At 40.1% G+C, this 19,860-nt stretch overlaps 1 protein-coding gene across 3 annotated transcripts in view; it reads left to right on the forward strand.

The window, feature by feature from the left end:
* The window catches only part of LOC139739347 (uncharacterized), a 206,430-nt gene that overhangs the window by 127,225 nt on the left and 59,345 nt on the right, over positions 1 to 19,860 (forward strand). For all 3 annotated transcript variants that reach the window (XM_071649962.1, XM_071649964.1, XM_071649963.1), the window contains exon 3: positions 10,717 to 10,812. In XM_071649962.1, the coding sequence (XP_071506063.1) occupies positions 10,717 to 10,812 (96 nt within the window). The remainder of the gene's footprint in view (positions 1 to 10,716; positions 10,813 to 19,860) is intronic.

The raw sequence follows: 19,860 nt of genomic DNA on the forward strand, positions 1-19,860 counted from the left end.
TTTTCGGCCCCGGACTGCTGGTTTTCCTGTCATTAGCAATTGCCGATTGATTTTAAGGTGGGAAGAGACAAGAAACGCCGCGGACGTCACGATAGAAAAACGATTTTGAGTGTGACACAGAGTTCCTAGGTGTCTGTGTGCAATTCGATGTGGTCATTCTTGTGTTCAGTCGTGGCTCCTATTGATGGAGGGAGTAAAACACCTGTCGCATATTGGGGTAATAGGCAAGGAGGCGATCTCTGTATATTTCACCCATTATAGCATTCCGAGTTCAATCCGTATAGGCGCAACTCGGGTTTATAGTTATGATATTTATATATAGGAATATATTTTTACATTCCATGTGTTCTCTATTGTCCTCTTCCTCTCCTCTCGTTTTAGCCCTCTCCCTCCCCTCCCCCCCCCCCCCCCCGGCTCTCGCCTTATTCACGCTTTCATCCCGTTTTGTCATCCATGCTCCGGTCTTTTTTTTTCTTCTCCACTCCTATCACTCCTCTTCGTTACCCGCTTACCCTTCTTCCTCACCTCTTTTTCCCCTCGGTTACTCGTTTGTTCATACACTTTTTTTTCTTCCCCTCCTCCTCCTCTCCCTCCCTCTCTCTCTCCCCCTACCTCTCTGTTTTCCCCCGGTAGATTTTTAGACAGGCACGCTTCATTAGCATGAAATGGCCTTTCAAGAGCAGGAGATTGTTTGCATAAATATTCCAAGCACAGCGGAAGACGGCATGTCGAGCTCGAGCTATGCGGTGTGCATAACGAAGGGGGGATATTAGCTTGATCCACATCGATCGCCCTCCTGATGTCAGGAGGGTTGGCGGACCCCGGGCCTGCCCCCATGACTGCGTCATTGTATCTCCTCAGCGGCCGTGACAGCCAAGAAGACAAAATAATAGGTCTTGGACAATAAACAGCAGACACATTTGTCTGTACAATGTAGTTGTTTTTTCCTTCCTTTGTGGGAACGGAACGAAATAAAAGAGTATCATGTAACACTGTGTTCGTATTTCATAACATCACTGCATATCCAATAACTCATCTCGTGTTTTGAAAAAGATCCGCCCAGCAAATTCTGACGAAATATGATTGCCTCTCCTCTTTTTTTCAGTTTGTCTCTCTCCTGGACGTAGGGTAAGCAGGCTCTATATCATATCCTCTAGATTCCAAAATGTAACCAAGCAGGTTTGTATACATCAATTGTTAGCAACATCTATTTCTCTAAAGGGAAATGCTTCTGAGATTTGATTAATTTATCTTTGATGAGTAATCAACTTCCCAGTCGTTATCAGTTGTTCTTCTTTTCAAAAGAGAAGATTCCTTTGGTTAAGTAATTGTTTATTTCTGTCGTTGGATTTGCATCAACAGGCAATAGTTCAATGATAATTCATCGAGTAACACGATTAAATTTATATTTTAATAGTGAAAGCCCATTACTCAAAACTTCCGTATTCTTAAACGTGTATATTATCGAAATGATCATCATTATACATTTTCTTTTTAACTTGATCCAGCGATAATTATGGTTAACAGTGTGTAGAATTCTCTGTAAATAGTTACTTCTCCAATTAATCTTGCATCAATCGACGTTCATTTTTTTTTTTTCGCTCGCCAAATGTTATTTTTCTTATTTTCTTTTTTCCCCTATTAATAATGTCACTATCTCTTTTTTTTCTCATTATTTTCTTTAAGGATCTCTCCAATGATCCCACTAAAGACAAGAATGTTCTCTCTGCTGGAGTGTTTTTTGTTTTTTTTTTTTGTTTGTTTTTTTTTTGGGGGGGGTGGGGTGCTGGTGCGAGGTGGTGTAGGGAATGCCAGCGCGAGCCATCGCGATGAATGTATATAGGGCTTTGCATGCGCATGGCTTGTTTTAAAATTTCAATTTTCCCCTCAAATCTAAGTGGTATTTGTTGACATTTCCACCTCTTTTTTTCACGACAATCCCCCGGATTCTGTCTAAATTTGATTAAACTTTTGCAAATCAGCACATTTCAAAGCTTGTTTTTCCCAGTTGTACTGTAGTGACGTCCCGCCGAATTCCATGGAGACGAGGTAGGACTTTTTGAAAAGTTAACAGAAAAAAAAATGAGAAGACAGTGGTTAAAGTGTTGCATTCTTAGCAGGCGATTTTACAATTCAAGTCTCGACAGCAGGGAGAAAAGGTCGGATGACCTCAGCTGCTGTAGATACGAACATTTCACAAAAACGCAAAACAGGCGTTGGACCCATATGGTGAATTCGGTACTGAAAGATTAAAAAAAAAAATGAGACAGATGAGGCCGATGTATGTTTATAGACAAAAAGAAGTGAAAAATGGGGGGAAAAGAATGTGTAACCTATGGACATTGACATAGCCTGTCCTTCCGAAATGTTTGCATTTTTCGGTATGTGAAAATAACAATAGCCTAAGTGTTTAATGACTACGAAACTAAGCAAGGTATGCTTTTAATAATTCCTGTCTGCTCTCTCCAATTGCACCCCCCCCCCTTCAATGTTATACTAGCTTGCCATTCCTCCCGCGATTTCAACTTGCTATCCTTTTTTTTTGTGTGTTCGTTCATTCATTTCTTCAATCTGTCATTCTCACCAATCTCTTCCTTTGTCCATCTCTCTTCTTCAGCTTGTGATGCAAGACCATCGAATCTTCAGTCGTGTTTCTCTGTAGCTTCTCAGGCGATAAGTCAGCTTTACGTGCTTTAATTTCGCTAGGTACCGTACTATTATGTCATTTAGAGAGATGAGACAATACAACACCGAATCATATCAACGTGAACCGTAATCTATCAACCAATTTCATTGCGGCGTACGTGGCTTGTGTAGTCCCACGAACTCACTCTGCACTTATATGGACTGTTTGTTGACGCAATAGTCATGATGTTAGTGCTGGCTTTTTCAAAGTTTTTCGTCATAAGGAAAAAAAAAAGAACTGTTTTCTTAATTCTCGATGACTGGTAATTGGGAGACAACAGTTTGTTTCTAAGAAGGAACAGAAAGAAGAATAAAGGACCAAATAGAAAAGCTGTGTTTTTGAAGGATCTTCTGTTAAAGACATCAAATCCCTCTTGCATGCAAATTTTTGAAAAATTGGTGAGAACACTTAGATATTGAAGAAAACACTATTTGGAAACCTCTAAATTTTGAACACATTTACTCAAGAGGGTCTTTATTTGTTTAATTAAATTGTTTAGTTAAGATTTTAATAATTTTTTCGCACTACGAAAAAATTACAAATCTAAACTACTCGTCTAGTTTTACAGACCTGTGTGATGCACTTAGTTGCACATGTAGTTCATGTAAGTGGTGTGTTGTTATTTGCCACCGATAACAAAGTAAGAGAAGCTATAGTGAATACTTCTTTTCTGACAGCTTTAACATGCATATCTTTTATTCGAAGTATAAGTATCATAATTATTACAACCACAGGAGAATTAATGTATGCAGCTGTGCCTAGTACACAGAATACGCAACGGTGAGCGTTTGGTGCTTTATTTGAATTTTAACGGCTAACAACATTCAAATATCACAGAAATGTTATAGCTTACAATAGTCTTGTCATTCTGGTGGAATATATCATGTTCTGTGCTATTTGGGAAGGAATGCAAAAGGAATGGCTCATCTTTAAGATGTAGGCCCTATGTGAGGTAAATGTCAGATGATCATTTGGTCTGTACTCTAAAGATGGCCGATGAATATCTCCTTTGTGTCATAAATTGCTGTAATCCTCTCATCACACGTTCAATTTCCATCATGTCTCCTGTTTCGCTCAATTGCGATTCCCACGTGCCTGGCTGGAAGCATGTTGTGACAGGGGTTCGTCTTGGCCAGACTTCGGCAGGGAGTCAGGATTTTAATATCGAACAGAAGCTCGCTCATGAAATGCAATACCCCCGCAGACATTGTAGAACGGCGTAAACAGCTTCCGCGACCTTTCCTACGGCCGGGTGTGCATCCAACGAGCATAATGACACAGAACTTACCCACCCTCAGTATCAATCATCAAAACACCTTCCGTGCTTCGGTTGTAATGTCGACCTATTAAAACATTTTTTTTTTTCGTTAGGCTTAGGTATTCTGCATTTCTTTATCCATGCTGTAACTGTGAGAGGAACAGCAGTGAGTTCATAAAACTGTTGTAACGCGAACATTTACTGTTCGACTCCATGTTATCGGCCATTTAGGGTACCTACTCCATCAGTCCCCCCCCCCCCCTTCCATTTGCTCAATGCACGGGTCATACCTCGTGAGCGTTCCGCTCCCCCGACCATTTTTAATCTTGACACCCGTGTGTCATCGACAACCTGTGTCGACGTGGCGAGATCGAGCGGGAGCAAAGATGCAACCCTATCTGTGGAGTGATCTGATCATACTTTGCGATTGGGCTTTGATGATGTCATAGGGCCCTCTATGACGTCAATCAAGGGCGGGAAAACAGACTGCAAGAGGAAGTAAAGGCCACATCTGCAGTTTGAAGCAATTACGTCTTGGCTTAATCATTCATAATCGAGCAAATTATAAAATCACCTCTCCCACCTTCCTTTTGAAGCAGTATATCTCTGATCAGAAGGAGTATTGGTAAAAGGGAGTTACATGACATGTAGTTCTTGTTCAAGCTTTTGTTTATTGTTATATGAATAGAGAAGATTGGTATCTTCGAAAGCATGTGTAGGATTGCGTTGCATTACTTGCCAAACTGCATGTTAGAACAAAACACACGTGGACTTAATGTGGAACTTTTCTCTAATATGTGCAGTTCGACGTAGAAAATTTGTACCAATTGATGTGGTTACTGACAAATCAAGATTATCAGACAATGATGTGGAGGGGGGGGGGAAGTAATGTTGGAATAGCACGACCTTTATACGCTGGTATTCCTTCGTCGTGGGACGTGTGTATTATCACAGACACACAGACGAGTCCCTTGACGGAGACTTGAATGGGACGCTAGCGTGCAAAATATCTGAAGATTTACCTCCAATTTAACCACCTAATTATGTTTGCTTTGCCTGCACGAGGCTGCACTAGCCATCAGCGCTGGGGGGGGGGGGGGGGGGGGGGGGGGGGCAGGCATCTTCATTGAATTTCCGTCCCGATCCACGAGGGAACAGGCGGTCGAATAGTGACGACTATAGGGAGACCAGGCATTCGGTTACGTTTTCATCTGATCATGATCTGCTGTTAGCCTCGGCTCGAGTGCAAACAATTCCTCTTTGGAACTTGGAAAGACTTACACACACACACACACACACACACACACACACACAGACAACCACACAAACTCGCTCACACACTCACCCTCTCTCTCTCTCTCTCTCTCTCGCTCTTTAATACACACACAAACACACACACACTCAAATACTTTGAGAATGTTGAAAATAATAATTATGCATAATCATAGATATTGAACTAGCATTGATACTGTTTTATCGGTCGAATACTTGCATAAAGTTCTTTATGTATCATATTGCGCTATCCTTGATCCCTGATATGATTTTTCTTATTATGACATGGTATATGTTATGAATTATATCAGGCATTTATATAGGCAATTTTATTCTACTGAATAGTAATTGTTTTAATGGATTCATTAATCGCTGCAAAGAATTAGGGCATACAATGTTGCTTTGTTTTGTTAATTTGCTCTTTTTGACATCAGCAGTAGATATTAAGTTAGTACAATGATTTTATCGTTAGCATATTGAGAATCGTTGCGTGAAGCTGAACTAGGAATCTGCGGCAATATGAAAGCTCCCTTGGTTCATTAAACTTTTACACGTCGGACAAGTTGTCGTCTCACTCCTGTTTATTCTGGTTGAGTGATATTCTGTTTGATATCCAAAAGAATGAGGGTAATTTATTGGTAGTATAATCACACCCTTTGCAGACTGGCAAGTTTAAAAAAAATGAAAGAAAGGTGCAAACAAAATTGGAGGGAGAGGATGACAAGAATGCGACCGCATCGTGAAATGCCAAAATAAGGAAGGAAAGACAGAGACAACGATGCGCAACCAATCAAACCTCTATGCATTTGCAAGGGCTATTTATCACCACTAATTCCATTTTCTTCATAAGGAATCAGGTAACGCATGGTTTCCCCACCTCCCTGGTTTCTCCGAGGCCTATTATATTGATTAGACCCATCTACTGTATATAGTGAGAATAATTCTAGTGTGCGGTGTCAAACCTGTCAGCTTTCCCAATCCATCGGCGGTTTGCTGAAAGGGTTATGTGATAATTTCCCCATCGTCCACAGTCCTTCTCGCTACTATTTTGTTTTGCGTATTTCTTGCGCATGCCAAAACATTGTTGCCATATAGGTAGTTTCCTCAGAGTTTCTAGGCTATTTCAGGGTATGCGGAAAACCAGCTGACGTAAGCCAATATTAGGAGAGATAGGAAAGATACGGATAGTGTAGTGTCTATCTGGAACTGTTTCGTTTGTCAGGGTATGGATGGTTTTACAATGTTAGTTTAATATTAATGATACAGGACCTTTACAAGTAAATGATACGTTAAGACTGGCGAGTAGATTCCTACAATTCCAAAAGTTGATAAAACAGGAACAAAGGTGGAGTGAGACCTTTTCATTCTACCCTCAAGTATTGAACGTAATTGCCCAATTGTGTGTAGCGTTTCGTTGAAAAAAAAAAAACAAAACAAAAATGAGTTTGATTAGATTTTAGTATGCACCAGCAAGGGAAAGTGTTTCCCCGTAGAATCAGGCTAATTATGTCTTTGCTGACATTCTTACTTTAATGGATCAGTGCGTCTATTTATCAGACGCCCAAATATATCTCCAACCCTGTCCCTCAAATGTCAAATTCAGTTCCAATAAACGATGTAGAATTCCACGAAAAGCAAGTGCACCCCGCGAGTGCCTTCCGCCAGCAAACCGGCGGGGTAGACGCTAAGCTGTTTCCAAGACCCGTTATACCTGGATGAACTACACTGTGCATGTATATCTAAGGCGATCTCATCTGTGATTATAAATAAAAAACGATTCAAGTCGAAAGAAATAACAGTCGTTTATTGCAGTGTAGTCAAAACCATGGACTTTGCCTGTCTCCAAAACGACTTGGATTTGCCTTAAGATCTGCATCGAGAATTTAAGAAAAACAATCCTGTCCGATCGTATACAGTAGTCTGTTGTTCAGCGGTTTATTTCTAGCCATGACGCAATTCTTTACACTCTTTCTCTATACATCACACGCAAATACATGCACACACATGCACACACATTATTCATTCTCCCTGTACCTGTCTTTCTTTCTTTCTCTCCCACGCCCTCTTTTCCTTCTCTCTATATTTCCCGTAGGCTCTCTCTATGTCTCTCATCATCTCGCTAATCTCTTATAATGTCCTGTTTCAGTGGCCCTCTGGACTTTCGTGCAGGTTATACGCAGCAGAATGATATACCAAGCATTACAATGTACAGTGCGTGCAGAAGCGGAGAACGCTATATCACACACTTTGCAATGCATGGAGTAAGCGTACAAGAAATATTAATGTTCAACATACACTCAGGCAGTTGAGTACTGCTGCAGATAAGAACAGGATTTAATCAGATGCCATTTAAAATCATTTTGACACAGGGTCGATAAAGCGTCAAATCAAAAACCTCAGTTCTCGCTGGGCTCGCTGGGGCACACACAAACTCTCACACCGATGTATCCCATAAAACATTAATGATAATAACAGCGTTCTCAAAATGTTACTATAAGCATATAGAATATTTCAATAACGTGTGCTACTTACAAGGACACAAGTCGGGAGTTGGGGAGGGGGTTTCTCGTTTAATGCAAATAATTTATGCTACGGGAGATCTCTAGTGTCCTTTTTTGTAACATTGGTGGCAGTTGACATGTAACCATTGAGGTGAAAGGAAGGTGATATCTCGTGAAATAATGAATCGTCACTTATTTGCATGTATACCCGGTATGATTAGGGGTCCCCTCTGGAAGATGACACAACATCCTCCCATAAAACTGCTTCGGGTGCAGTTCGTTATTCCGAAGGTTCGATATTCCGAAGGTTCGTTATTCCGAAGGTTCGTTAATCCGAAACACACTAATTCCCTATACCAAGAGGTTCGTTAATCCGAAAATGAAAAAGGGTTCGTTAATCCGAACATTTGTGGCGTTATTCCGAAGGTTCGTTATTCCGAAGATTTGTTCATCCGAAAATGAAATTCGGAAAAAAAACGAACCTTCGGAATAACGAATCTTCGGACTGAAGAGCCTTCGGAATAACGAACCTTCGGAATAACGAGCTGTAACCAATGCTTCTACCCACGACATTGTTGCACGATGCTTCGTTCCTATATGTAGCTCCACGAACATGAAACAAATCACACGCAGAACCAAACTTTACAAATAGATGCTGTCCTCTTGGCGTCGCCAAACGTCTGATTGATGATGTAGTCATGGTGACTGCTATTTCATGACTTGCCCCCCCCCCCCCTCCCTCCCCCCCCCTCTCTCTCTCTCTCTCCCCCCCCCCCTCTCTCTCTCTCTTGTGCTGAAAGCCATTGTACGTTCGCTGCAATGAACAAAGTATCACGTGTGACACCAGCACTCTGTCCTTTGCCTACACAGGTGTACGTGATGGTATTTTCAAGTTAAGAAAATTGTTCTCACCCGACTTCACTGATATTCTTAAGAATGCAAATATGGTATGGGGATAAGACAGAGTAAGAGAAGGTTGTAGCCATGGTGTTGAAGTGAGTCTACCCCCCCCCCCAAAAAAAAAAAAAAATGTCTTTTAGTTTTGAATAACACACGTTGTGCATTGATTACAGGGGATTACTTACACGCGCTATGTATAGTTCCAAGTGATCTAAAACAGGACAGTCTTGAATACGTCAATTTACACCACTAACGATTGTTCCTTCGGGACCTTGCAACAGGAAAGCAGTCTTGGACCTAACGTTAAAATCATTGTACGAACTTAATATCCACTGCTGAAGTCAAAAAGAGCAATTTAACAAAACAAAGCAAAGTTGTATGCCTTAATTCTTTGCATGCGGTCCAAAACCAGCGACTTTTCGTGGTTAAAATAGAGGGAAAACTCATCCATCTGCTGATATTTTGTTTATAGTCAGTCGACACTTCAAAAGGAAGCAAAGGAAGTAGCATTGTACCTTTACAGATCGCAAAGAAAATGATAGCATATAAGATACACTTTTTGTTGCTGCAATTTATTTGACCTTCACTGAAACGCCATGCATTGAATGAATCCCATCTTGTTCGAAAATTGCTCATTCGTGTGTGATAGGAAATGGGCAGGAATAAAGTGAAGATATGCCATCTCCGTATCACCGCAATTAGTTGCTGGTTGAGTATGTAAAAACATAAATTAGCAGCGAAAAAGAATGCATTGTCTGCTTCTGCAACACGAGCGATTTTTTGCTGAGTATTTGTGTTGCCATGGACAACGTGTCCTGGTGTGACGTCATAGGAAGTCATGAAGAGTCTGGAAGGTGTAACAGGTACCCCCACGTACCATACAGCTCGAAATAGCACGTTAGGAAAGCCACACAGGAAACATAAAATCAGTTACTGTCATCAGTGTCACTGTAAAGACAGTGTGATCCATCACATACGCGTGTTCTTACCATGCTTTATGGTGGGTGCAGGTACTCCCAAATTTTGCAATGAAAACTATTTAAGTTGATCCGATGAAAAAAAAAAATGCAGCAGCGCGTCATGAGTTAAATCACACTGTTTGGGTGGGTGAGGAACAACTGGCCGTAATGTTCACAACCTCGAAAAACAAAACAAAAAAAATTAAATAGAAAGTAAAAGTAAACGAGATTTGTTTACAGCGTGTAGTCCTTCTTTTGCACTCAATAATGCATACGAGAAGGATCATTGTGATGTCATAGCCTAAGCAAACACTTCGGTAAAATATTTCGATGAGGCCCATCTTTCAGTCATCCAATAAAGTCTGCGTGCGCGCCCCTAATAATCACTCTCAAACGACCTCACTGCATGCCTGGGAAAATCCGCGTGCAGGGTATCAAACGTGTGCAGTTCAAGGCACTATTACACAGCCATGAAAATCCGTCGATTTTGGGAACGTGACCGAGCCTGTAAATGGCGATTAAACGAGATAGTCTTCGCATATGGGCAGTCTACTGTCTATATTTGGATACCGGTGTTATCTTTTGTGAACGTGATCTAAAAAATCTGTCTGATTCAATGTCGACGTTATGCGTGTATATATACATTTTTTTTTTACAGACATTCAATAAGTTACAGAGAGAGAGAGAGAGAGAGAGGGGGGGGGGGAGAATACATACTAGCTTGCCTTCCCCGACAAGTGTATTCCTAGAGCACGAATCAACTTTGTATTAATTCATATGTGCATATTCTATTAATATTTGACTAGAGTCTATTAACAAACTAATTGCAGCTGAAAAAAAAAAAATCGTGTTTCTTGCGACACATCAAGAGGCCACCTTGGGAAGAATATAGGAGGATTTAAATTATGTTGTTTTGTTCTGGTTTTTGAGATGAGAACGTGAGTTTAATTCAGCAGGAAGGAACAATCATCGTACATTCTTTAAGTTGCAGCAAGGCCATTTTCGAATATTTGACGCGTGAGATTCTCAATTGAATTTTCCGTATAACTTCTTGTCCATCGCCATGGCATGATTATGACTTGACATTTTGACTTGTTTGTTCAGACTTTGTAATCTTTCCTTCTTTCTTTCTGTCACCAGGAATCTGTGTATTCGTTTATCCTCAAGTCCATGATCAGCGCTTCCACTATGGGACTTCTGTTCCTCATAATCATGTATCACACGAGAGAAATCCAGGTAAGCCCTACTTCATTATCATTTAATCATTGCCGTGATTTTTTGGCTATAGATATGTCGGGCAAGCGTTGAGCAGACTTACTGCAAGTTGCCGAAAACAATCCAGGGCCCCGTTGCATAGAAAAATTCGATCAAACATAAATCAGGAAACGAACCGTAGGTCAGATATCGGCCAATCAGAATCGGGTATTCAGAGACTTGTGTTTCATATTCTGCTTGATTTCAACTTATATGCAACAGGGCCCAGCTGATAGAGATTTGTGTATAATTTTTCAACATGAGGGTATTATCGTTTGTATACGATTATTCTAGTCACTGCATTCGTTATGGAAATTATATTAAAAAAAAAAAAAAACCAGCCTGCTGCATTAGTAACAGTAGCCACAAAGGTTATAGACATGCTAGTGGTTTACTGGTGACAAAAGGACATACTTCGATCAAAACATCAATAACCAATCTTAACTGTGAGGTTACGAAAAACTTTTTTTGTTTTCTATTGTCATCACATCTTTTTGAGTTGAACTGTGACGCCATGACAACGAAACACCCGCGCATCCTCCCGCACAGTCACCTTAAGTAAGATATTGGAGGGGGGGGGGGGGGGGGAGGGTGTAGCGCACAACGTACTCATAACATTCACATGACCTGCAAAAGCCATTGCCATTTCGTGTGTCCTGGTTGGCTCCGGTAATGAAAGAGTTTACTTGGGCAATCAATACAGGAAGGTGCACTGTGAGGCGTGCGCAGTGCTTTCACCGTGACGTCATCACGCCTTACTTCACATCGTCAACAAGGAGCCCCAAAGTCCCCCACGTTCTGTCGGCACTTGTATCGAGTCTCATCTTGGATATGAGTACATACAAGTTGTCTATAGCTCTCCTTTTTCCAAGGATTTAAGTCTATAATTGCTGTTGCGTTTTTGTTTACATCGTTTATTCGACTGCTTCGGAAACAAAAGTATTGATTGGGGACACAAACAAGCAAGTTATGTGCATCATGATTATAAAAAACAAAACGACCAGATTTCAATGCTGTAGTACTGCTAGGATTTTAAATCCTCACGATGGGGTTTACCTACTAAAGTGTTTTTCTGTCTCCAGTAAAGATGTGATGACCAAGACGAAATGTGCAGCTAGATTAACACAATGGTCTGAATTCATAAACAAACACAAATCCATGGTGTATATTTAGTCCATGGACTAAAACAAATGTGAAAAAGCTTCATTACAGACCTTACATAAGCTAGCGTGTCAACTTGGGTTCGTTTCTGGATGTTTTAGCAAGATCCAGGATTTAAACCTATCTTTTGGAATTCTTCCCAATGAGTTTTAAGGCAAAATATAAGAAAGTGATTATAACCATCGTGGAGAAACAACAGATTAAAATGTTTTCAGCGATTATGTGTCTGTTCTGCGGCTTTTTCTTCAAAACAACCTTGAAATCCCCCACCCCCATGCCTTCATCTACTTCAATTTGTGAAATGTATTGTAATTGGTTATCTATTTGCGTAGCAACTAGATGCTAGTGGATCATTTTGCTTTGGTTAGCTCGGGATCTTACTTTGATTTTGTTTGTTATGTTTGGTAATATAGGTGAATCTCAAAGATTTGAGTAAATGAAAAAACAACAACAATGAACTGTCCATTTTATGCAGGCGCCAAAATATCCTCATTGGCCTCCAGATGTTCTTAGTTTCTACCTTTGTTCTGTTTTTTTTTTGTGTGTGTAATAGGTATATCAATGGGATTTTCATGGGTTAATGCTTTCAGGGTGTCTGTGTGCTGACTATTGGCCCCAAGGCTCTTATTGGCCTTGAAATACTCTTTAATTCTTTCCTTTTCACTCGTTTCTGGTGAAGGGATTTTTGTGATTTCAGTGGATAAATCATTAGTTGATTTTATTTTATCTTTTATTTTTTGCTTTGGTTTTTCGTGCATGTGTATTTGTGGGGAAATTGAGGGCTTCGGCGAGGGCATAAATTTCAAATGACACGTTCTTATACCCCTTTACATCCTCAGAAATGAGTGTGAGGCAGGTATAGGTTAAAGGGGTGGTATAGTATTTGTTGAGGTGGGGATTCAGCCTCTAACTTTTTGGGAGATACTTAGAAACCACTTTATGAAATGTTACAGAGCACACAACTCTAGGGGTGCTAGTAATTCGATGTTTATTTCATGCAAATCAGTTTTGAAATGGCTGAGATATCCAAAAACAAAGTGAAACAAAACGATTGTAATAAAAGTTGGGTCCCACCTTTCATTAGGATCCCCTTGTTTTTGATATTTGAGCCATTTCAAAACCAATTTTCATCAAATAAACTATAATTTTATTTCTTTTGCACATTTCATAGGAGATTTCTTATTAACTAAAAAAAAAAAAAAAATCACTATCAAAAAACGTTGGAAACCTGAAGGTCTTAAGCCAAGTCATCTCTTGTTACTAAGAATACCAACTTTAACAAACGAACAAACAAAATATGAATATGATTACAAATGTTGTAGAACAAGATTCTCACAGACTTGTTTTGGCTGTCGTAATGCATATCTCCGATCGTTTTACGGGATTCCATAATGTTTGTTTGTTGTTTTTCTTGTTATCTTGAGATCATACAAGTATGTTTACTGTCGTTTTAAAAATGCGCATCACGGCATATTCCTACGGCGCGGAGGATGGTTATGGTCGATTTCTTTTCATGGTGACGTTCAAAAAGTGACGTCAAATGCATAGTCCCTCTCTCTTAAAATCCACCAGTGAAATTCCCTGTAACCTGTTGACCACTTGCGAGTACGTGGGAGGATCGTTTCTGCAGAGCTGCATGAAATGGGACCACTTGGTGCTGGTCTCTAGGTGCGGCCGCTATACCCGTGGGAGTGCAGCCGTGGACTGATTACAATCTAAGTATTGATACGCACGCTTTCTGGCGATCCAATTACATTAAGCAATATGGCATGCATAGCTTGGCATGGTGACCCCAGGAGCGTACAAATCCCGCACACCCTACGTCCGATGCGGTTTTAATATCCCGCGTGTTTTTATTCGGTCGAAATGACAAGCAGCCTTCGGCCAAAGATTCACCGAAAAACGGCCGTGTCTTTTGTCTTTAATAATGCATTGCGTCGTTGTTGTTATTTCCATTGAACACGTTGGAATCTTAAGTTCCAGCAAATTAACATGTCCTCGTGTTATCCGCCATCAATAACATGACATTCTTTTGATATGCTAATCATCTTTCTTTTGTCTAATCGCCCGAAGCGTTGCATTCCCAGCTGCGTATATTTTGCTTATTCCTTAATATGGCGTAATTAAATTCAGCGACATACACTGACATAAGCCTGCATTTATATGTTTGTCTTTTCTCTTGTTTGTTTGTCCCTTTACTGATTTCCCACAAGTAGAATCAACTAGAGTTGTAATCTGTTTTCATACTAAAACACTGGTGTGTTAATTCTCTGAAAGGCAATATTTAGCACACATAATTATGGACCCTTTTTCATGCCAGAGGCTTTAGACATTGTGTAGGCCGCTGTGAGGTTTTCGTTGCCAATCAGGACTCAAAACACACAAGGGGTAAAGGTTGTAGGACATCTTTTTTTGGATACAGGATAACGCATTATGGCAACGTCTCAAAGACATCTGAGAGTCATATGACTTTGGTAAATCCCTTGAAGTAAAGCACGCTTCATTTGAACTACAGAAAATTAACTGCATAAAGGGCTGTGGCCACCATTTTCTGTATTGCAGACGCCGTAGTAGATGATGACGATGGTTTAATGGTATTGTTTCAATTTATTGGATTTTGGCGCAAATATGTAAAAAGGAAGCTACAGTAAGGGAGCAATACGTTGTTGCGGTTTAATCAAAGCCACATCGGCTACACAGTTGCAAGCTCTTCATACTCCAATGGAGAGAGAGAGAGAGAGAGAGAGAGAGAGAGAGAGAGAGAGAGAGAGAGAGGGGGGGGGGGTGGTCGGCTCGTAGATTCCTTGCTGGCTTCCACAGTATGCGCGCAGGCTTTTGGCATCTCAACTTTTGTTTCCACACCTGCCAACTTCTCCATTAACTTCCTTCTTAGACGTGTTTTCCGGACTAGCTGACCAAAGTGGCCATGTGAGCCCATAAAAGCCTTCACCGGAAGAAAAGACCGACCCACTTAGAAGGCACAGGGAAAGGGGGGCCGCTCCGCTCCGCTAAAGGTTGCCATATGCCGCCTTTCTCTCGGCTGGCCCGCCGTTTAATGCATTTATGCATACACGCGGATTTCTTGAACACTAGCACACCGAGTGGGTAAGGTGTAAGAATGATGCGATAAAGGACGTTTGGTGGCTGTCGTCATTTTCGCAAGGGCCACTCTGTTCTCGAGGTGTGGGGTTGGCGACGGAAAGTGAAGGAGAACGAATTTCTGCTTCAGTGGCAGCGACTAAATCTAATTCAATAGTTCATGTTTAAAATTCACAATATCCCAAAATGTCAAGTGGGCCCATTATAATTATGTGTGTGTGTGTGTCTGTGTGTGCGTGTGTGTATATTCTTTTAGGTTGAGACACTTTATTATTTGCTCCTTAAAATGAGAACGCTTAAAGTAAAGCAAATGTTTTGTTTTTTTTGTTTTTGTCATTCTAGAAAGCAGTAATTGTAGATTTTTTTTTTTTTTTATAATGCTACTGCCCAAACTCTTCACTACAGAAAAAGATATCGAAATGTTTTCGGATTTTTTTTTTCTACTTCTGTTGTGCAAATAGTCGAGTGGGATTATAAAGAAAAAAGATATCAAGAACGATATGACCTCAGTTATTATTACATGTTTTCACGCCAGTACGAATGGGGTGCAAGTTGAAAAAAAAACAACAAGCAAACTTTGTTTCTGTCGCCTTTCTCACGGTTGCATAACAAGTATCGTATTAGAGGTTACTTCTCCCTTGCTCGTTTGACACAATTCCATAAAGCCGGATTTGGATATTTGTAGCGGAACGGGTGTTGAACTGACCTGTAGACACGTGCACTTGGGACTTCCCTCGGGGCTATAGCCGCGATTAGACCTACATCATGTATCCATGATTTAAAAACAAAAAACAAAAACAAAAAAAGCTTGCGTATACAACCTAACAGTGGAGGGTTAATCTTGATATTAAAGACAACAGACTGTACATAACAATTACTTGCACTCAGTACACACACAAACACACACACACACGCACGCACACACATGGATATAACTTTAGGGCCTACATATACACATGCCAAGCAAATAGGCAAAAAACGCAAGCTTACACTATGCATACCAACAACTTCACCGACATGAACTTATTGGCCCGAATTTACGAAGGTGGTACAAATGAAACCATGGTTTAAACCATGGACAAAAATCATGGAGCGCCAAGTGTCGCATGGAAAATTTCGCTAAGAAATCAGTCATTTTGTCGATGAAATGATTATTTTGTGACGAAAGGACAGCATTTTGTAACTAAATGAACATTTCGTTAACGAAACAGTCATTTTGTCAACAAAATGACCAATTTTGTAACGAAATATTTAGTGCGACACTTGGCGCTCCATGGTTTTTGTCCATGGTTTAAACCAAGGTTTCATTTGTACCATCTTCGTGAAATCGGGCCAATGAGTTGACTGAAAAACAAAAAAGATACTTTTCCTGTAGATTTCATACACGGCACCTGCGCCGTACCATAAACAACAGCTGAAAACAAAAAGGAAGCTTCCATTCTTGAAAGGAGGTGGTAAACAGAACAATAAAATAAATCGAGAACGTCAAAGTGTCTTTGTGATAACCTTTCGAGCCATACCGCCAGCGATGCTTCTCTATAATGGCTTCAGAGTCATGTGTTAGAGCCGTGTGGAAGCCGACCACAAATTTAATGGTCTCTGGGATAGAGGCCAATGAACTTTGAATAGCCATTTTTCACCTCACTGAACCTCTCGAAATGTCAAACAGACCTAATTTTCTCTTCCAGGTAATAAACAGGAAAAGTGGCTGCTTCTGGTTTTCTAGCTTATTTACATGAATGCTTGCGAGTTATATATATATATATATATATATATATATATATATATATATATATATATATACATTACTATGCATAAGTAATGAAAATATTGAGTAATGATTATGAAAGGCTAAATTGAGCAACTCACTAAATAACTTGTTTAACAAAGTAAGGAATGTACGTCTTGAGGTGACGTTTAAATTAGATTTTTAGCATGAAAACTAAGGCTATACCCAGAGGAAGCAGAGACGATCACGAGACGATGATGTAATCATCTGGACAAGGAGAATACTCTCCACTGGTTAACTGCAGGAAAAATTGCCACGGTTGACACACCTTTCGCGTTTTGGAAACAGTGGAATTTTTTTTTTGAAAGGTTGATAACGGTTGCATTTTATTACAACTGAAACAGAAATATTACAGTATGACTGTTACGAAATTAGATTTGAAATCCTCAACGTACGACGAGTTCTATAATGATCTCTCTCAAACGAATGAATAGGTAGATATACAGTAAAAAGAAAAAGAATAAATGAGGAATTTTGTGAATAAGCTATAACAAGATTATAAGGAGGCAGGCAAGATATAATGTTGAGCACCTGTTGCATTATACATGTAAATGCCTCAAACAAGGTGCAGCACATCAAATACACGACTTATTCAACTTTGACCTTAGACAGAAATGTCAAGAGAGTACAATAATATGACATTCCACACAGTGAAGAATCGGTGTGAGCATATCAGATGCGTGCAAATTCTAATCTCATTGCAGTAAGAGACTGGTAGACGAAGTCTATCTTGCAAAGTAGTCAACGAATGGGATATAAGGTCACGCTAGCCAGGCTATGACACGTTCTCGCTCATCCAGTCGCTTTTTTGCGATGAGTTCCTCAGAGAAATCGATCAGAAAAGTACCTCTCTCTCCCTCATTCTCTCTCTCTATCTCTCCTTCTGTTTCTCAATTCCTTGGAGGTAGCACGGGGCATGATCTACTGAGTGGTAGCGGACTCAGAACCCAGGAGGCCGGGCCGAACAGTGAGGAAAATGCTGAATAAAAAATGAATTAAATAGATTAAAGGGTGCACACGGCAAAACACACAGGATCATAGCACGTGATCTCTTAAAGGAGGGAGTAAGTTTTAGACAGCTCAATGGCGGAAAGGGGACTGGCTTTTCAAGGGACAAGCAGAATTTCTTTAAGCGGATGTCGAAGAATATTTTTCTCTCCCGATTCCTTTGCTCACGTCATGGTCGTTCAATCATTCTGATTAGTGGTCCTACTCCGGTGGGGTTTAAGCCCCAGCCTAAATTGACATCCTAACCTCAGGAGTTGGAAGGACGTACAAAGAATGATGCATGATCCAAGGCGTCACCCATCCAACGTACATAAAGGTACGCTCTCGCCCTCTCCCCAAGCCGCATTCCTTAAAGTTATTTTCCCCCTCAATATGAGCACAAACCTCCATGCAGTGGTAATGTCCAAAGTCTTGCATAAAGCCCACGAGTGTATGAAATATTTGGACTTAGATATTTTCTTATACTTCATCAACGTTTCACTTTACTAGCACAATAATGCAAAGACCGATTAAGTTTTAAAAATAGCAGATACAGAATTCAGTGCAAGCTTCTTCTTTCTTTTCGCGTGTTTCCAGTGTACATGTATATATATATATATATATATATATATATATATATATATTTTTTTTTTTTTTTTTTGTTCCTTCTATATTCAAAGGAGATTTCAGAAATTGGCGGAGTGCAATAATTCTGTGCAGGATCTTGTTTTCTATCTGCCCATTATCATGAATATCATGATTCTTTTTGTATCTTACTCACACTGTGTCTAAAATAAATCTGGGTTTTTGGCAGAGGTAATCTACATTTTTGGGTCCATGAGGGTGAAAGAGATAGAGAGAGAGAGGTCGAGAACTAGAAAAACAGAGATAGAGAAAGATTGAAAATGGTCCCTCAGACAAGTCAGAATCTGCCAGTATTTTTTTTTTTTACTGCTTTTTACTGATTTAGTTTGTGAATTTTTACATATTCATTTTACTGATGCTGAAATCATTTAGTCCTCCCTATGCCTTGTAATTTTGAACAGATTGATTCGCTTTCGGTTTTTGTTTTTGTTTTAAGGTTAAGGTTAATGCTGCAAACTGCAACTGGTTTTTTTTTTGTATACACTTGCCTTTTTCCCCCACATCATATTCCCATCCGATTCGGACTGTTAAGATTTATCACTATCCAAATAGTGAAGTCCTCTATTTCCAACTTCTCTTTCTCTCTTTCTCCCTCCCTACCCCCCCCCCCCCTCCTCTGCCTCACATGCACACACACACTCGTCCCTCCATCTATTTCTGTCTTTATCTTTCTCTCACTTTGTATTTGAGCATCTTTAGGGTTGATATACGAGGCCTACATTGTCGATTGTACTCGGCTCCTACGTCGAATTCTGATTCTGATATTGACTTTCTATGCATCTGACCTTATCATGGGGTGTTCCACTAAAATGTAATGGTGGAAAATGACAATTTGAGTATCTTTTATTGATTTACCGAGCCCATATACACGAGGAAGATGATACGAACGACCCGGTGAAAGTTACGCTCTAACTACTTTATGTACATCATTTACATGGCATGGTTCTCTTAACACGAAAAGAAAGAAAAAAAAAAACCAAAGAAGTTAAAGGTTATTGATTTTGTGTGAAGTTAGAAGGCATGCAACATATTTCATTTCGACCATGATTTTATTTCTACGCACAATCCGTGACAATAGCAAATGCGAAAACAATAGGTGAGCAACATCGCAGTGTAGTAGACGCAGCGATTTTTTTTTTCAGAGAGAAAAAGAAAGGGGGATTTTGACGTACACACACACACACACACACACACACACACACACATACTTGAACGTATACAGGTCCTTGTGCACACGTTATCATTATGCAGAATGTATGCATATTACATACAGAACAACCATGAAGCGTGCTCAAGTGGCTTCTATACGAGTAAACCATCCCGCATATCTTTTGATGGGAATACAGGTC

Source organism: Diadema antillarum, unplaced genomic scaffold, assembly GCF_040938485.1.
Source record: "Diadema antillarum isolate AM-2024a unplaced genomic scaffold, OU_Dant_1.0 seq00000798_RagTag, whole genome shotgun sequence".
NCBI lineage: Eukaryota > Metazoa > Echinodermata > Echinoidea > Diadematoida > Diadematidae > Diadema > Diadema antillarum.